The sequence below is a fragment of the Anopheles stephensi genome, chromosome 2, assembly GCF_013141755.1.
Source record: "Anopheles stephensi strain Indian chromosome 2, UCI_ANSTEP_V1.0, whole genome shotgun sequence".
Classification (NCBI taxonomy): domain Eukaryota; kingdom Metazoa; phylum Arthropoda; class Insecta; order Diptera; family Culicidae; genus Anopheles; species Anopheles stephensi.
Genome location: NC_050202.1, coordinates 68,542,536 through 68,557,868, shown reverse-complemented (window position 1 = coordinate 68,557,868; position 15,333 = coordinate 68,542,536). Strand labels below are relative to the sequence as shown.

The window sequence follows — 15,333 nt, the reverse complement described above, 5'->3', positions numbered from 1 at the left end:
TTTATTTTTGCAAAACAAAAAACGCATAGGAAAGTGCAAAAGCTCGTGCAAGTCGCTTCAAGATTTCCTTCCGAATCTTTCCTACTTCATTATTTTGTTGATAATTTAGCTTTTTATCATTTAGTGTCGTTTAGTGGTTTTATTTAAGAAAATATCATAAGGTACTCAATAAAATCTATAACTAAGCAAAGGCTCTCGTATCTTTCAAAACATGTTTGTTTTATATTAGTTCAGATGACATACTATTTTTTTCTAAGCATTGAAAACCGCCACAGGTGCTTTATGTGCTCCCGGATCTCGGATCCCAGTTCCCAGATTCCAGATCTCTGATTTAGTATCAGTGAGGCGGAACAACCTAGGGGCGGCAGCTCGGGGCCTCGACGGTTAAGGAGGCCTCATCGGTTGACCCACTCCTGTTTAGGATCCCAGAGCACTGATGGCGGTTCTCGTATCCCGGATCCAAGAGTACGGTTTCAATATTCCGGATCCCACATCCAAGCTTCCAGATCTCAGATAGCTACCTGGCCGGGATCCAAAACTCGTATATCAGTGATTATCGTGAGAGTCCGAAGAAAATTTTTATAATGATTTTAAATTTCAATCATTAATTTTTAATGATCTTATTTAAATTTCAAATTTTACATAAAAACAATGAAATGTTCAATCAGAACAGGCACATGGCTTGCGTATCGGAATCATTCAATCATCTAGTGTAAACGGTGACGTTTATGCGTTTGTGTGAAGATGTTTTGACATTTCGTTTGTTCATGCGTTTGACGCGAAAAAGGGCTGGGGAAGAGCTTTGTGGTTTAGCGGAGCACAATTTCACTGAAAACGCACAACAGTTTGTGCGTGTTTTACTCGTTTTACGGGTAGATTTTCGTGATTAAATAAGGCTACAGAAAACTACTCAAAATGCCGCGGATAATGATCAAAGGTGGTGTTTGGCGGAACACGGAGGTATGGACGCAATGGGTGGCCGGTTACATCCAATCTGCACGCAACCGGCACGCAATAAACAAACCTACCATTCGCATTTTTACATTATTTTTACTGTTTCTCCTTTAGGATGAAATCCTCAAAGCCGCCGTCATGAAGTATGGCAAAAATCAGTGGTCCCGTATTGCATCGCTGCTGCACCGTAAATCGGCTAAACAATGTAAAGCCCGCTGGTACGAGTGGCTCGATCCAAGCATCAAGAAGACGGAATGGTCCCGGGAGGAGGACGAAAAGTTACTGCATCTTGCCAAGCTAATGCCTACGCAATGGCGTACGATTGCTCCGATCATTGGCCGCACGGCTGCTCAATGTCTCGAGCGGTACGAATACTTGCTGGATCAAGCGCAACGGAAGGAGGAAGGCGAGGATGGAATGGATGATCCGCGGAAGCTGAAACCCGGCGAGATAGATCCGAACCCGGAAACGAAACCGGCACGACCGGATCCGAAAGACATGGACGAGGACGAGCTGGAGATGCTGTCGGAAGCTCGCGCACGTTTGGCCAATACGCAGGGCAAGAAGGCAAAGCGCAAGGCACGGGAGAAGCAGCTCGAGGAAGCGCGCCGACTAGCAGCGCTGCAGAAGCGCCGTGAACTTCGAGCGGCCGGCATCGGTTTGGGCAATCGAAAGCGTAAACTGAAGGGAATTGACTACAATTCGGAAATACCGTTCGAGAAGGCGCCAGCACCCGGATTTTATGACACGACGGACGAGTTTGTGGTACCGATAGCGGCCGATTTTTCAAGCTTGCGCCAACAAACGCTCGATGGGGAGTTGCGTGTTGAGAAAGAAGCTCGTGAACGGAAGAAGGATAAGGAAAAGTTGAAGCAGCGAAAGGAAAACGACATTCCAACGGCATTGCTGCAGAACCAAGAACCGGCCAAGAAGCGATCGAAACTCGTCCTTCCGGAACCACAAATATCCGACCAGGAATTGCAGCAAGTCGTGAAACTTGGCCGTGCCAGCGAAATCGCTAAGGAGGTAGCGTCGGAAAGTGGAGTCGAAACGACAGATGCGCTGTTAGCGGATTATAGCATTACGCCGCAGGTTGCCGCCACCCCTCGTACACCTGCTCCGTTTACGGATCGCATATTGCAAGAGGCTCAAAATATGATGGCACTTACGCACGTAGAGACGCCACTGAAGGGTGGCGTCAACACACCGCTTCATCAGTCGGATTTTTCCGGTGTGTTACCGCAAAGTCAAGCCGTAGCTACTCCCAATACTGTGCTGGCAACTCCGTTTCGCTCGGTTCGGGGTGGACCGGACGGAAGTGCAACGCCGGGCGGGTTTCTAACACCAGCTTCGGGAGCGATGGTTCCCGTAGGCTCGGGCACGCAGCCACACGTGCCCGGGGCAACGCCAAACTTTCTGCGCGATAAGCTTAACATCAACACGGAAGATGGAATGAGTGTAGCCGAAACGCCGGCTGCTTACAAATCTTATCAGAAGCAGCTGAAATCTTCCCTGAAGGAGGGGTTAGCTTCGCTTCCGACACCACGCAACGATTACGAAATTGTGGTGCCCGACAACGAAACGGATGAGGGTGCCGATGATGGTTCGATGGACGTGGACCAAATGGTACCGGACCAAGCGGACGTAGACGAGAAGCGGAAGCGCAACAAGCTGGCCCAGGAAGCGAAGGAACTGTCCCTCCGCTCGCAGGTCATTCAGCGTGATTTGCCGCGTCCGCTAGAAATCAATACGACCGTGCTGCGTCCTGCAAACGAAATGCACGGCTTGACGGATCTGCAGAAGGCGGAAGAGTTGGTCAAGCAAGAGATGGTTAAAATGCTCAACTACGACGCACTGCGAAATCCCATCCAGCAGCAGCAGGTTTCCGCGGCGAAGCGTCCCATGCTGAGCCAATATCAGTCGTACCTGGAGCAACACCCGTACGAAAGCATCGATGAAGCGGAGTTGGCCGAGGCGCGCCAAATGCTAACCGCCGAAATGGGAGTTGTTAAACACGGTATGGCCCACGGAGACTTGTCCCTGGAGAGCTACACACAGGTGTGGCAAGAGTGTTTAGCGCAGGTGCTTTATTTGCCGAGCCAGAACCGATACACGCGGGCAAATTTAGCCAGCAAAAAAGATCGCATCGAGTCAGCAGAAAAGCGGCTCGAAATCAACCGTAAGCATATGGCCAAGGAGGCGAAACGCTGTGGTAAGATTGAGAAAAAGCTAAAGATTCTCACCGCTGGCTATCAGGCTCGCGCCCAGGCCCTAATCAAGCAGTTCCAGGACACAAATGAACAGATCGAGCAAAATGCGTTGGCGCTTTCGACGTTCCAGTTTTTGGCTGCACAGGAAGATCTGGCCATACCGAAGCGATTGGAGTCGCTGACGGACGATGTGATGCGACAAACGGAGCGAGAAAAATCTCTGCAATCCCGCTATGCTCAGCTCTCGGAAGAGCTGGAAGAGTTGAATCGTCTGCTAGAAGAGGCGCGCGTTAATGCAGTCGAGCATGCGAAGAATAACGATCAAGCACCACGTGTTAATGGACGCCACGAAGAGCTGGAGGAGGAAGCAAAAGATGAAAGTGGTTTGGGGGCGAGTGATGTGGAGAACATCGGAAACGGAAATGCCGAGGCAGTGGAGGAGCCACGAGAGACCGCTAACTCAACTGCAGCAGCATTTGAACGGCCCGATAATGAAGCGAATGAATCGACGCAAAATTCCGAAACGCAAGAACAATCCGACAGCCAGGAGGAAACGGTTCAAAGACAGGACAGTGAGGAAGATGCTGAAAACAGTTCCGAGAATCCTGCGTCTAATGAGCATCAACAAGAAGAGGACGAACGAATGGAGCAAGACGATAAGGATTCTAGTGACGATTAAAAAAGTAAAATGTGGTCGAAAAGGACCTTCGTAGGTCATCCCTTTTCGAAGGATATCCTCATTCTTGGACCCATCAGTAAGCGCCAATGGGTAGTAAATCTAGCTGTAAAAATATTATCCAGACAATTAACGTGTAGCATGCTAACGATCTACAGTGGACGTACGATTAAAATGAAATAAACCTTTTTGTCTCAAATAACCGAAATATAAACAGAAAGAGTGGCCGCGAAATGGATTGGCAACACTGGATCGGAACAGCTGTTTTGACATTGACAGGAGGTTTGTTTTTCTTTATCGACAAGTAAACAAACTGGGTTGTTCGATGACTGGCGGTCCATTTTGGATTGGAGCTTTTTTGGGATGACCGTGTAAATGGTGATAATTTGTTTGTATAAACTTACAGCTGAACGCACTCGAAAATACGGCCCGCAGCATCTCGAGAGGTAGAAGCATAAGGATGGAGTCTATGCAAAACAACAACAGGACGAAATCGTGGACGGATGATCTTAAAGTGTGCAATCAGACGGGTGTGGGGGAAGCCATAAATCAAATTTATAAGTAAGAATTGTTCGTGACCTATGTTGCCGCATTCTTTCACAGTAGTTGTGTGCGTGTTTACTTCTCAGGAACGATGGCCGTCGATGCGAGGGCTATGAATCGCGTGACAAGAAATGTCTTTGCATATCGGACAACACGTAAGCTTTCAATTCGCTCACCAAAGCGAACGTGTGTTTATTAAGCACCTATGTAATGGCCACCAATTCCAGCTCCCTCTATGCAATACTGTCTGGTCACAATGGTGTGACGGTTGCCGAAAATGCGCTTCAGGAAATCGCTGCCGAACTGTTGCTGGGTCCGTTAAACTCCTGCAACACGGACGAAGCAGTCAAGGACCTCATCCGCCAATCGTTGATGTCGGTGGAAAAGAGTTACTTTGACTCGATTAACCCGCACGTGGCCACGAAGACCGCTATTCAGTTTCACCTCTCGGAGGACGGCATGAATCAGTACGAAATATCGCAACAGTTTGAAAATGTGCTGCAGAAACTCGACTCACTTAATATCGCGCTGTCCGTCGGTAGCAGTGCGGTGCTGGGATTTATTCACCAGTCGCAGCTGTACCTGTGCAACATTGGCAATTGTCGGGCGCTGCTATGCAAAACGGATGAGCACGATACGCTGACGGTGACGCAGCTAAGCGTTGATCATAATTTGCTTAACGCCGAGGAAGCGGCTCGCCTGTTTCGACTGGGGCTGATGGCGCAAAACTTCGAAGGAGTTCCATTGTACAGTACACGGTGCATCGGTAACTATCTTGGCAAGGCGGGCTACAAAGATTGCAACTTCCTGTCGAGTGCTTCCGCCGAACCGGTAATTTTCGAGCCTGAGATCGTTGGAGGTATACAGATTACACCGGCCTGTCGGTTTCTGGTACTGATGTCGAGTGGGCTTTGTCGCGCATTGGCTGACATTTTCCCCGGCGACGTATCGACGGGTAACCGGGAGCTAGTGCGTATGATTTCGGAAGAGTTTCAAAACCAATCTACACTCGGTGGGGTCGCCCAGTCGGTGGTACATCGCATCGTGCAGGCGCATCACGATACGTACATGCAGCTAGTCGAGGAGCATAAGCCCCTTACGTTCAACAGCCGGGACGATGTGACTTTGCTGATACGAAACTTTAACTATTCACTACCGAAGGCTTTTGTGAATCGCAAGAACGGGAATCGTAGCTTAAACTCCACCACATCGTTCAGCTCTACCAGCTCGGATGCAACGCCTACGGATGGAAACTATTCTACCATTCATACCAACATATCGGTGACGAGTTCAAATATGTAAGTTGTTAATCGATACACAGTCCACAAGAGGAACGTGTACTAATGTACTGTGCTTTCTTTTCTTCCCGTACAGCTCGCAACCCGGCGGTAATCCTTATGACACGAATCTACGCATTCGTCCGCACGTTGATTTTAGCGATTTTTACAAACGTGTTGAGGAGGCCCGAAAATGTGGCACTTTACCGCCAAACATAGAGTTTGATTAACATCCGTGTGTTAAAGCTTTATTGTTTTATTATTTTAACCATACATGAAGTTAACCAGAGTTGCAACAATGAAGTTGTTCTATTACAACAAATATATTTAAAAAAATGTAAAATAATCGGAACAATCTTTCCAATATCCCATGTTTTCTAGACTAGAGCTTTATGCCGTCGGTTGCCCTTTATATTTAATTAAATATAATTTAAAAAAAACGCTCAAATTTCGTATGATCATTGCTATTCTGCCGGGACTAAAAATGAATCAAAATTGGACGTCAGAAATTCACTAAATTGTATTCTAGAAATCCACTAACCACATTTTACCGTACTTTTAATCAGTTTTTTCCTATTTAAAGCAGTTAGTTTTAAAATAAATGTAGCCAGAATTGGGGCTAGGTCCGTATTTTTAACATTCATCGATGAGCTTAATCTACATCTATAGTGATTCACATATGACAAGCCCGCTGTCAAACGCCCTACCCTTTCTATGAACCTTGGATTCGTGTCAAAAAACTTGAAAATCTACAGAACGTCGTCGTCGACTGGAGTTTTTCCTGTTTTTCCATCGTTTCAACCACTTTCGCAGCGAGGTGGAAAATAGTGGAAAATACAGTCGACTGTTCGGTAATCGGTGATCAGGCGAATGTGGCTCGGTGCTGGTGTGTAGCATTGCGAGATAGTTCGCTTGGAACGGGCGACAACATAAGCAGGGAAAAGAGAGTCATTCGCCATACCCCAAAACGCAACCCGTCCAAGTCTTCTTTTTTTTGTGTGTGTGCTGTGAAGGGGTCACCGAGACGAAACAGTGTGGTGAAAAGTGTTTTCCGCCTGGGTTGATCAAACCCAGTGCAGCAAAAGGGGCGTTGGCGGACGGGTGCGGAAAAGTACACCAACGCCAGAAGTGCACAACAAAACCCGTTCGGGTTCCTGTGGAGGCTTTCGGGCTAGTCGGATAAAAGGTGTTTCGTCCATTTTCTGGGCTTGGTGCATGCAAGTGTGTTTGGAGTGTTTTGGAGGTGGTGGTGCAAGTGTGGTGCAGGAAGGGAAAGGTGCGTGCGTAGGAGCCAAGAGACGAAGGAGTGCTGTGCGTGCGTGCGTGCGTGCGCGCGCGTGTTTGTGTTTTGAAGCAAAAAGGATGAAGCACATCCCTGTGTCCCTTGGCTGCACCAGCAACAGCAGGCAGTAGGAAGCATCGCGCACTTCCCCCAGGGACGGGTATGTGTGCAAGGTACGACGGAAGAAGGGGTTGTGAAGCAGCATTCAACGCGTGAAAGAGACGGCAAACAAACTTTCTTTCCGTGTGGTGGAGGAGCGCATTGCTGCTGCTACTGCTGCTGCTGCGAGAGAAGAAGAGTTTCGGAAACGCGTTTCCCCCCTTGGTGTGATCGAAAATCACCATCAATCGACACGACAAATGGTTGCTAGTCAAACAGTCAGAATGTAAACATGGCCTACAGATACTAAACACAAATCGCCCCGTGAAGCAGCAACACCAGCGACCTTAAACGGGTGGACCTGTGTGACAGTGGTGCTGGAGGTGCAGTGTGTGGTGTGTGTGTGTGGTTGGGGATCATTCCTTTTGTTTAGCGAAGCAACCCCGGGCAAATGGTTTGAAGCAGCTAGCAGTTTCGTTATATCGTCCGTAACAAATAATAAATAACGATAGCCATAAAAGAAACAAGGGCAAAACCCTTCCCCAAAGCAGAGTTGCCGTTTCGAGAGAGAGTGTGTGTGAGTATGTGGTGTAGCGGAATCTGTGCGTGAATAACTGCTGCTTGCACAAAATTATCATCAAAGTGGGCGAGCAAATTGTGTTCGTGTGTGTGTGTCTGTGTTAAGGTGTGTGCGGCAGTACTGCTTTCTTGCGTGTGATTCGCGGTAAAAGGATAGCGAGCAAAATTGTTCCTGCCATCAATTGGAAAGGATGATGATGTGCTTCTGATTACGATTTGAATTACTTCGCACGGCTTCACAGATAATAGAGGCGAATAAGAATGCTTCTTGCAAAATAAACAAAGAAGCTCCGACTGTACCGCTAGTATCCATTCAACATCAGGCACGTAATGATGTGTTAAGTAATAGATTTTTCGAAGAACGAACCAATTCTGGCGTGGCCTCAACACCAAGACGATGGATAAGCATCGTTGACTTATATCCGGGTAATTCGTGGTCACTGAGCTGTCTAAAAGAAGCGGTTTTTGTGTGCATAAAATTGCTATCAGCAACCACAGAGGCGAGGCGTCCAGCGAACGAAGGAAAACGTTTCGAATCGAAGTAAAGATGTCCGCACAATTGCATTCAGGTGAGCAAGGTTGAAAGTAAACATTAATAGATAACCAATTACAGCGCAACATTGATAAGATCCTTCCCTGATTGATAAGATGTGTCAGTATGCAATGATATTTCAGTTCATATATTGGCACAAAGGTCGTCATTAGTTGCAGCCACACAAAATCCACACAGTCAAACAGAGAGCATTGATTCCCTTGATCGACCAAATGCAGGCGCGCGCGTGTGTGGATTGAATGATATGTTGTTGTTGATGAATATCGATTGCCTCGCGTTAACCTTACACCGAGAATATCTGGACGGTGGTGTGCGTGCATCGTTGTTATTATGCTATTCAAGGATCGCTGACATGGTGTTGTTTGGTCGGTGTGCGCGGTGATATAATGCTGCAACACTGTTAATTAGATTATAGTTTCGAAACGAGGCTCAAATCAGGGGATAGCCCCTTGCTGTAGGGAATGCCAGCTAACTGCATGCGTGTGTAGCGCTTATAAGTTGAACTTGCTTCAGATCAAAGTGTCTTGCTAACGCGTTTCCTTTTTTTCTTACAGAACTGCCCCCACGCGCCGACGACGACGTTGTTGGACAATGAATCCTGGTCTATGGGGATGCCTGATACCTTGTGGACTGTCATACTGGTGCGAGAGTAAGAGTGGCAGCGATCCATGCATTACTACGGAGATGGGAGCAACAGCGTCAACGGACTGTCCCGGCTCTAGTGGCGGAGTAGGAGGCGTAGGCGGAGCAGGGGGAGGTGGGAGCGGTGCAAGCGGAGCGGTCGGTGGCGGTGTTGGCGGTAACGGAGGCATGCTGGGGCTGTCGGGGATCACTTCGACTGCAGGTATCACCACGACGCCACTTACATCGGCCGGCGGTGGCTACGGACCAATGTGTGGCGTCGGTGGATCGGGTGGCCCCGGTGGTGGTGTGGTGCGCGAGCGGCGCAAAAAGGTGACCGGATTCGCGACGCTGAAGAAGAAACTGATCCGACGACGTCGCTCGTCGAAAGCCTGTGATCATGGTCGCGTGCTGCGCGAATTCGTCTCCAGCTGGAGCCCGATGGAACTATCAGCACTGCTCGAGGAGTACGAATCGCTCGCCGCACTGAAAGACCTTTCCGTGCAGGCGGAACTGGCCCGGCCACCAGCGACCACCTTCAAGCAGGATCTAGCCAGCCTGTACGATTTCAAGCACTGTACCGATTGCGATCTAGTATTCCGTGGGACGGTGTTTCCGGTGCATCGAGCGATCCTGTCGGCACGATGCTCCTACTTTCGCGATCTGCTCGCTGGTTGTCCCGGGTACGGGGCGCGCATCTGTCTCGAGCTGCGTTCGTCGCCGGTAGACGTGGCAATGTTCTCGTCGCTGCTGCGCTACCTCTACACCGGGGACCTGTGTACACACGATCCGACCATAGATGTAAGTCTGTTACGTAGGTTAGGAGAAGATTTCGGCACGCCCAACCCGCTCGAGAACGATCTGCGATATCTGCTGGAAACTGGCGATTACGCGGACGCAGCCATAGTATTCACATCAGAAGGTGGCGATTACCATCGGCCCGATTCGGGTAGCTCAGAGTATGGCTTTCGGCCCAAGCTGGAGCTGCCGTGCCACAAGGCGATTTTGAGCGCACGCTCGCCGTTCTTCAAAAACATGATACAGCGGCGGACGCGTAACATCTCCGAGGAGCATCAGCTGCACGGGACGGACCGATCACTGCACGCAACGACACGCATCGTGCTGGACGAAGGCGTCATCCCGAAACGGTACGCACGTGTACTGCTGCACGCCATTTACCTGGATACGGTGGACCTGTCGTTGATACTGCGTGGCAACGGGTGTGGCAGCGGGGCGGGCAGTCTCGGAGAAGTGCAGGCACTGACGCACACGGGTCGTGCCAGACCGTCCCCGCTCGAGGAAGCAATGGAACTGTACCAGATTGGGCGGTTCCTCGAGCTAGACATACTGGCGCAGGGCTGTGAGGATTTGATACTGGAATGGTTGTCGCTGGATACGCTGGCAACGGTGCTGCGCTGGGGCAGCCAACCGCACGGATCGGCTTGGGTGTACCGACAGGCCTGCCACTATCTGCGGGAAGAGTTCTCGGCGATCGTTGGTTCGCCGGTGCTATTTCAATTAGATAAATCGCAACTCATCGAAGCGCTGCAGAACAATTTTCTGCAAGCTTCGGAGCTGGAGGTATTGCAGGCGGTGCTAAAGTGGGGCGAACAGGAGCTTATTCGTCGTATGGAGGATCGGGAGCCAAATCTGCTGAGCCACACGGCACATTCCGTCACACGAAAGGGCATCAAGAAGCGTGACCTGAGCGATGTCGAGCTGCGCGAAATACTGTCTGAACTGCTGCCACACGTTCGCATGGACCACGTTCTGCCACCGAACAACGAAATCCTCAACCAGGCTATCCGCCGCGGGTTGGTAAGCACACCGCCGTCCCACATGATCGGCGACGAACGGGAAAGCTTGCGCATCAATGCATGGATCCGTGGTGGGAAGAACCATGGGCTGTTTGTGCGTCCGCGGCTCTTTATGCCTTACTACGAGGAGGTGAAGGTGCTGCTGGAAGATCACATTGCGTCGCAGCAAATCGAATTGCTGCGGATGAGACGCTCGCGCCATCACATGCCAGATATTCCGGATACGCTGTACATGGTTTCGCGGTTGAACAGCAACGCTGGCACAACGCTCGGTGGTGGTTCAGCAGCTGGGGTGGATGTTGTCGCCGCCACAACCGCCCCCATTCCCGCACCCGACGCACAAACAATGGAATCTATGCAGAAGCGAGACCAGAAGCTGCGCCAAGCGCCCGGTTGCCAGCGGGCCCTAGCGTTACCGCTCTCAAGCCGTTCGGAGATTACTCGACAGATTCGGCTGCGAGTGGTGCGAGAGTTTAACTTTCCGGACGAGGTGGCAGATCTGTTGGAAAGCGCCAACTGCTACTGCCATGACGGGGAACCGAATGGGACGAACAATAAAGGGCCGTCGGATTACGACCATGACAGTCACCACCATCATCATGCGCATCATCATTCACACCATCGGCACGATCTGCACACCAGTCAGCAGTCGCTGGACGATGAATCGACGCCACCTCCTTCGCCCGCAATGCCAGGCAGCGACCTAGAGGCACAGGCCGCAGTCCACTGCTTCGGACGCAATATGACATTCCCTCGTCAGCAGCAGCAGCAGCAGCAGCAACCGCAATACACTGCTCAGCAGCAACCGTCGGCGCACCATTCACAGCGCCCCTCGATGACGCCGCACTCAATGCTAGCACACGGCGTGCACGGGTCTGGTGGTACCGGCAACGGTGGGTCCGGCCCTACCGGTCTCCATGCGTCGATGAACAATCCACTCGCGTTGATAAGCGGAACGCACAGACGGCAGGAACTGCCCTCGGTAATCCCGGGTGGAGACATCGTCGCGTATCGTCTCTCAGCCCCGGCCGGTGGTGGAGCGGTCGGTCCACCGGGAGGAATCGGTGGCGGTGGATTGGATTTGAATGAAATGGGTGCATGCTCGGAAGGCCATCTGTCAGATGTTATGCCAGATGTTGCTATGGCAACAGCTTCCCTTGGTCAGCTACATCTTGGTGCAGGTGGTGGGGCGGCTTCCGGCAGTGGTGCAGGCAATGGATCAGATGTTCCGGAAAGTTTGCATTTGGATTTAGGAGATGGACCGAGTCACATGATCGGTGGTGGTGGTGGTGGAGGTGCTGCTGCCATTGGTGGCCTACATCACAATATTACGGTACGTGACTTTTAAAAGCGTTTTTCAATAGTTTGTTATAAAGTGCGATTTTGTTTTTCCTATCGCACAATGTAGTAAATTGTCCAATGTAATCGATACTTATGGGTTTCGTTCTTTGAATTCGTCCTGTTACAGCACCATCGTATGACACCAGCAACTACGACATTCCATCATTACATGACTCGCAACCTACTGAATCCTATGCATCCATCGACATCCCAGCAATCGACATCACAATCCCAGCAACAGGTGGTGCATCACTCGGCCCTGCAACCGTCTGCCTCATCGTCATCGTCGTCCTCCTCAATGCTGCTGGGAGGTCACACCGCTTCCTCCCAGCTGCACGGATCGCAAGCATCTCTATCACACGGTGGCCAACAGCAGCAGCAGCAGCAACATCACGGCTCACAGCAATTGTTAAATGTGGGTGGAACTGCAGCACACCCGCAACAGCAACAACAGCCACAGCAGTCGGCCCAGCAACAATCACTGGCCCAGCGGTCTTCCTCGCCGTATACGTTGCATCGTGCTAGCCCGAGTTTGCCCCATAGCTCATATCACTCCGGACCACCGCGATTCTTATAGAAAAGGCTGCACGTTTATCCCGATCGAAATTGCCTCTTCGTAATGCCTTTCTAAGAACAAACAAAAAACAAAGCGCGTACACTCGCCCACACAAACACACCGAAAACCACATAAAAATTAACAAAAAAAAAAGAAGTGTGAAACGTGAAAGAGAGAAAAAGGGGTGCGAAAAAGGACACTGATGAACGATTAAAAAGTATGGCCGATGACGGTTCTGTAAAGCCAATCTTGTGCGAACAGTGCAGTAGAATGATATGAAGAGAAGGATATAAATAGTAATAATAGAACGCGGCACAGTACGATATTATTGGAACAAATTGCATTAGTTAAAGCGAATAATACTATGGTTGATAATACCTTACCCTTGCAACTAAGCGCAACTCTCACAACAAAACGTACATGACGCAGAAGAAGATTTCTCCATTGAGTAGCAATGGAACGGGCCAGCAGGAAGCGATCAGTGTGTGTAGGATCAGGATGGGTAAAAGGGAGTAAAAGGACAACCGTCGCCGTTCAACCCAACCAGTCTGAGGTGAAGCCGAGACCGGCTCAAGAATATGTGACTTTATACTAATTACATTGATACAATTACCCACTTAATGATTATGATGCTAACCTCAAGCGTTGGTTACACACGAATTCCGATGCATCCTTCATACTCGAATGATCGAACATCATTACAGGTGCATAACGATGCTGGTTAGAGCTTTTAGGAGAGCTATTATCTTTCCAACCCGGGTGAACAAAATACTCTCGTACGAAATTCTGAAAATGCCCGACTGTGCAACGAACGACATCTGTGTACAGCGTACAGCAGAGTCGTTCCCAGCCTCGAACAAACCGGGCAAACACCAACCAGTTACCTAGTGTCGAGTGCGTTGATTGTCGTTCCGATTCCCAATGTACAAAAGCAGCATTCGCATTGCTCAACATCGTTGTCTCTGTAGTTCGATAAATATCAACAAACGCGGACAACAATCGGTCTCGAACGCGGTTCACATAAGAGAAGTGTTTTCCTTTCTTCCTCCTTTCGAAACAAGAGTATGGAAATTTGTAATTGTAGCAGTACTGTATAGCGGGCGATGGCTCGTACGCAAATTGATCTTTACGGGGCAGTATGTTATGACCGCCGGGCAAAGATGTGATCGACGTAGTTAAGATATAGGTTATTACGATTGCTATTATTCGCTTCTCTCAGTTACGTACAATTCCTTCAGTACATGGAAGATGGCAGTGCCGCTTTTTATCTTTATACCGTGTTATGAGTCGTTTGAAGTTTTGCAAACTAAATTTTTATTATTTAGTAGCGTGTAGCTTATTACTCATTATTTATTTATCAACTGTTAGCGCAATTAAGTTTTTAAGGTTTTGTTTGTTTGGCGGGTGTCGAAGCTGTCTTTCGCACACCAGCATCAGAACACAAAAACAACGTCTGTTATTTGAAGAGAAGTTCTTTTAAGAGAGAAGCGTAATAGAAGCCAGCCAGAAGAGTACACTTTTTTCTGAGTGTACAGATGATATTAATTTAATTCACGATTCATTTGATCATGTCATAAGCAGCGGATCACAGTGGTTTTCGGAAGCAATGTTTTATGTTCCTTACGAAAGAGATGATAAATTTGTATAAAGAAGAACTCGCACACACGAAACACGAAGTACAGAGTGGATGTCGTCTAAGCATAAAGAAAACAAAAGCATGTAGTAGGTGTGTACACCTTGAACCAAGGGGACAAGGAAAAGAGGAGGGAAAAATATGAATGTTTCGGTTTCCATTTTCCGCCAGTCCGAGGAAAATGAATTTGTATCATTCTGTGGGAACGAGAGGCAGGTGTGTCAGATTTACACATTTTGCACATGTTGTACATATAATATTACTCCATTCATCTTTCGAATCTGGGTCAAAACAAAGTAAGGAAAATTACAGTTTACTACAACAAATATCTCCCTACTCTACAATAGCCACAATCAGACCGAAGGAAAGGACAATGAGGCGCGAGGTATCGTCGAACAAAATGCAACCGAATGATGCTGTGAAGCTCACGGGAAAGTTACAAAATAAAACCATCGTTCAATGAATGCTGCCAATATTCTCTCGACACCTTCTTTAGGATGAGGAGAACAAACGCATATGTCGAATGCTGAAACGATCAAGATGTACTTGTTCACGAAAAAAAAAAACCATCAGGAACCGCATACAAATGCGTCGTGAGTTTTTCTTCAGCTTACACACGGTTTTCGGATAATTTGTGTACCCGTACGAAATATCCGCCCCATCCGGTATTCTCTTACCATTGCCGTTTTAAAAGAATAGTGAAACAGAGAAGACGTTCAAAAGCGTTCGGTACAAAGCAGGAGATGATTACACAAATCAAGAAGCTGATCCAGGTGGAAGATGGAATGATTGAAAGGACCAACTGTAAATTCGTACAAATGGTCGATCTGTTAAAGCCAACCAAGTGTGTGTGTGTTTGTGCGTGTGAATCAAGCACACATAATTTAGATAAATCTAATCAAGATGATCTGTGCAAGAGTGTATCTGCATTCCCATTCTCCTCTATCCTCCAATACTGTTACTGTCTGTCTCTCGGTCGTATCTCAGAAAGGACAAACATCCACCAGCGATAACCAGCGGGACAGGAATGATCGGCGAGCTAAATCCTGAGCCGCGTGAACCGACAAAAGCAACGTGGGGAAAAATATGTAGCTTATATAAAACAATAATTATAACTATTCAAATTATGAAGTAACAGTTAGCGCGCGCGTGCGTTTGTTGGTGTGCGAATGGTCAAGCAGAGAGATGGAAA

General features: G+C 48.7%; 3 protein-coding genes across 3 annotated transcripts; all 3 read left to right on the top strand.

The window, feature by feature from the left end:
- Positions 1 to 759: 759 nt before the first annotated feature.
- Positions 760 to 4,092, top strand: LOC118504482 (cell division cycle 5-like protein). Its single transcript, XM_036038999.1, has 2 exons — positions 760 to 960; positions 1,069 to 4,092. Exons 1-2 carry the CDS (start codon positions 916 to 918, stop codon positions 3,841 to 3,843), a joined length of 2,820 nt encoding a protein of 939 aa, XP_035894892.1. The 5' UTR covers positions 760 to 915; the 3' UTR covers positions 3,844 to 4,092.
- A 41-nt stretch (positions 4,093 to 4,133) lies between these two features.
- LOC118504485 (TGF-beta-activated kinase 1 and MAP3K7-binding protein 1-like) lies at positions 4,134 to 6,108 on the top strand. The gene is made up of 4 exons (XM_036039004.1): positions 4,134 to 4,401; positions 4,470 to 4,538; positions 4,611 to 5,681; positions 5,758 to 6,108. The coding sequence occupies exons 1-4, from the start codon at positions 4,301 to 4,303 to the stop codon at positions 5,888 to 5,890; spliced, it is 1,374 nt and encodes a 457-aa protein (XP_035894897.1). The 5' UTR covers positions 4,134 to 4,300; the 3' UTR covers positions 5,891 to 6,108.
- A 275-nt stretch (positions 6,109 to 6,383) lies between these two features.
- On the top strand, positions 6,384 to 14,707 carry LOC118504481 (BTB/POZ domain-containing protein 7). Its single transcript, XM_036038998.1, has 3 exons — positions 6,384 to 8,189; positions 8,728 to 11,944; positions 12,080 to 14,707. Exons 2-3 carry the CDS (start codon positions 8,765 to 8,767, stop codon positions 12,527 to 12,529), a joined length of 3,630 nt encoding a protein of 1,209 aa, XP_035894891.1. The 5' UTR covers positions 6,384 to 8,189; positions 8,728 to 8,764; the 3' UTR covers positions 12,530 to 14,707.
- The last annotated feature ends 626 nt before the right edge of the window (positions 14,708 to 15,333 follow it).

Excerpts from the sequence above, each read along its gene's own strand:
- LOC118504482 (XM_036038999.1), top strand. The coding sequence starts at position 916 with ATGCCGCGGATAATGATCAAAGGTGGTGTTTGGCGGAACACGGAG. Across the intron at positions 961-1,068 it reads GTGTTTGGCGGAACACGGAG|GATGAAATCCTCAAAGCCGC; the intron begins GTATGGACGCAA and ends TTTCTCCTTTAG.
- LOC118504485 (XM_036039004.1), top strand. The coding sequence starts at position 4,301 with ATGGAGTCTATGCAAAACAACAACAGGACGAAATCGTGGACGGATGAT. Across the intron at positions 4,402-4,469 it reads GCCATAAATCAAATTTATAA|GAACGATGGCCGTCGATGCG; the intron begins GTAAGAATTGTT and ends TTTACTTCTCAG. Across the intron at positions 5,682-5,757 it reads TCGGTGACGAGTTCAAATAT|CTCGCAACCCGGCGGTAATC; the intron begins GTAAGTTGTTAA and ends CTTCCCGTACAG.
- LOC118504481 (XM_036038998.1), top strand. The coding sequence starts at position 8,765 with ATGAATCCTGGTCTATGGGGATGCCTGATACCTTGTGGACTGTCATAC. Across the intron at positions 11,945-12,079 it reads GCCTACATCACAATATTACG|CACCATCGTATGACACCAGC; the intron begins GTACGTGACTTT and ends GTCCTGTTACAG.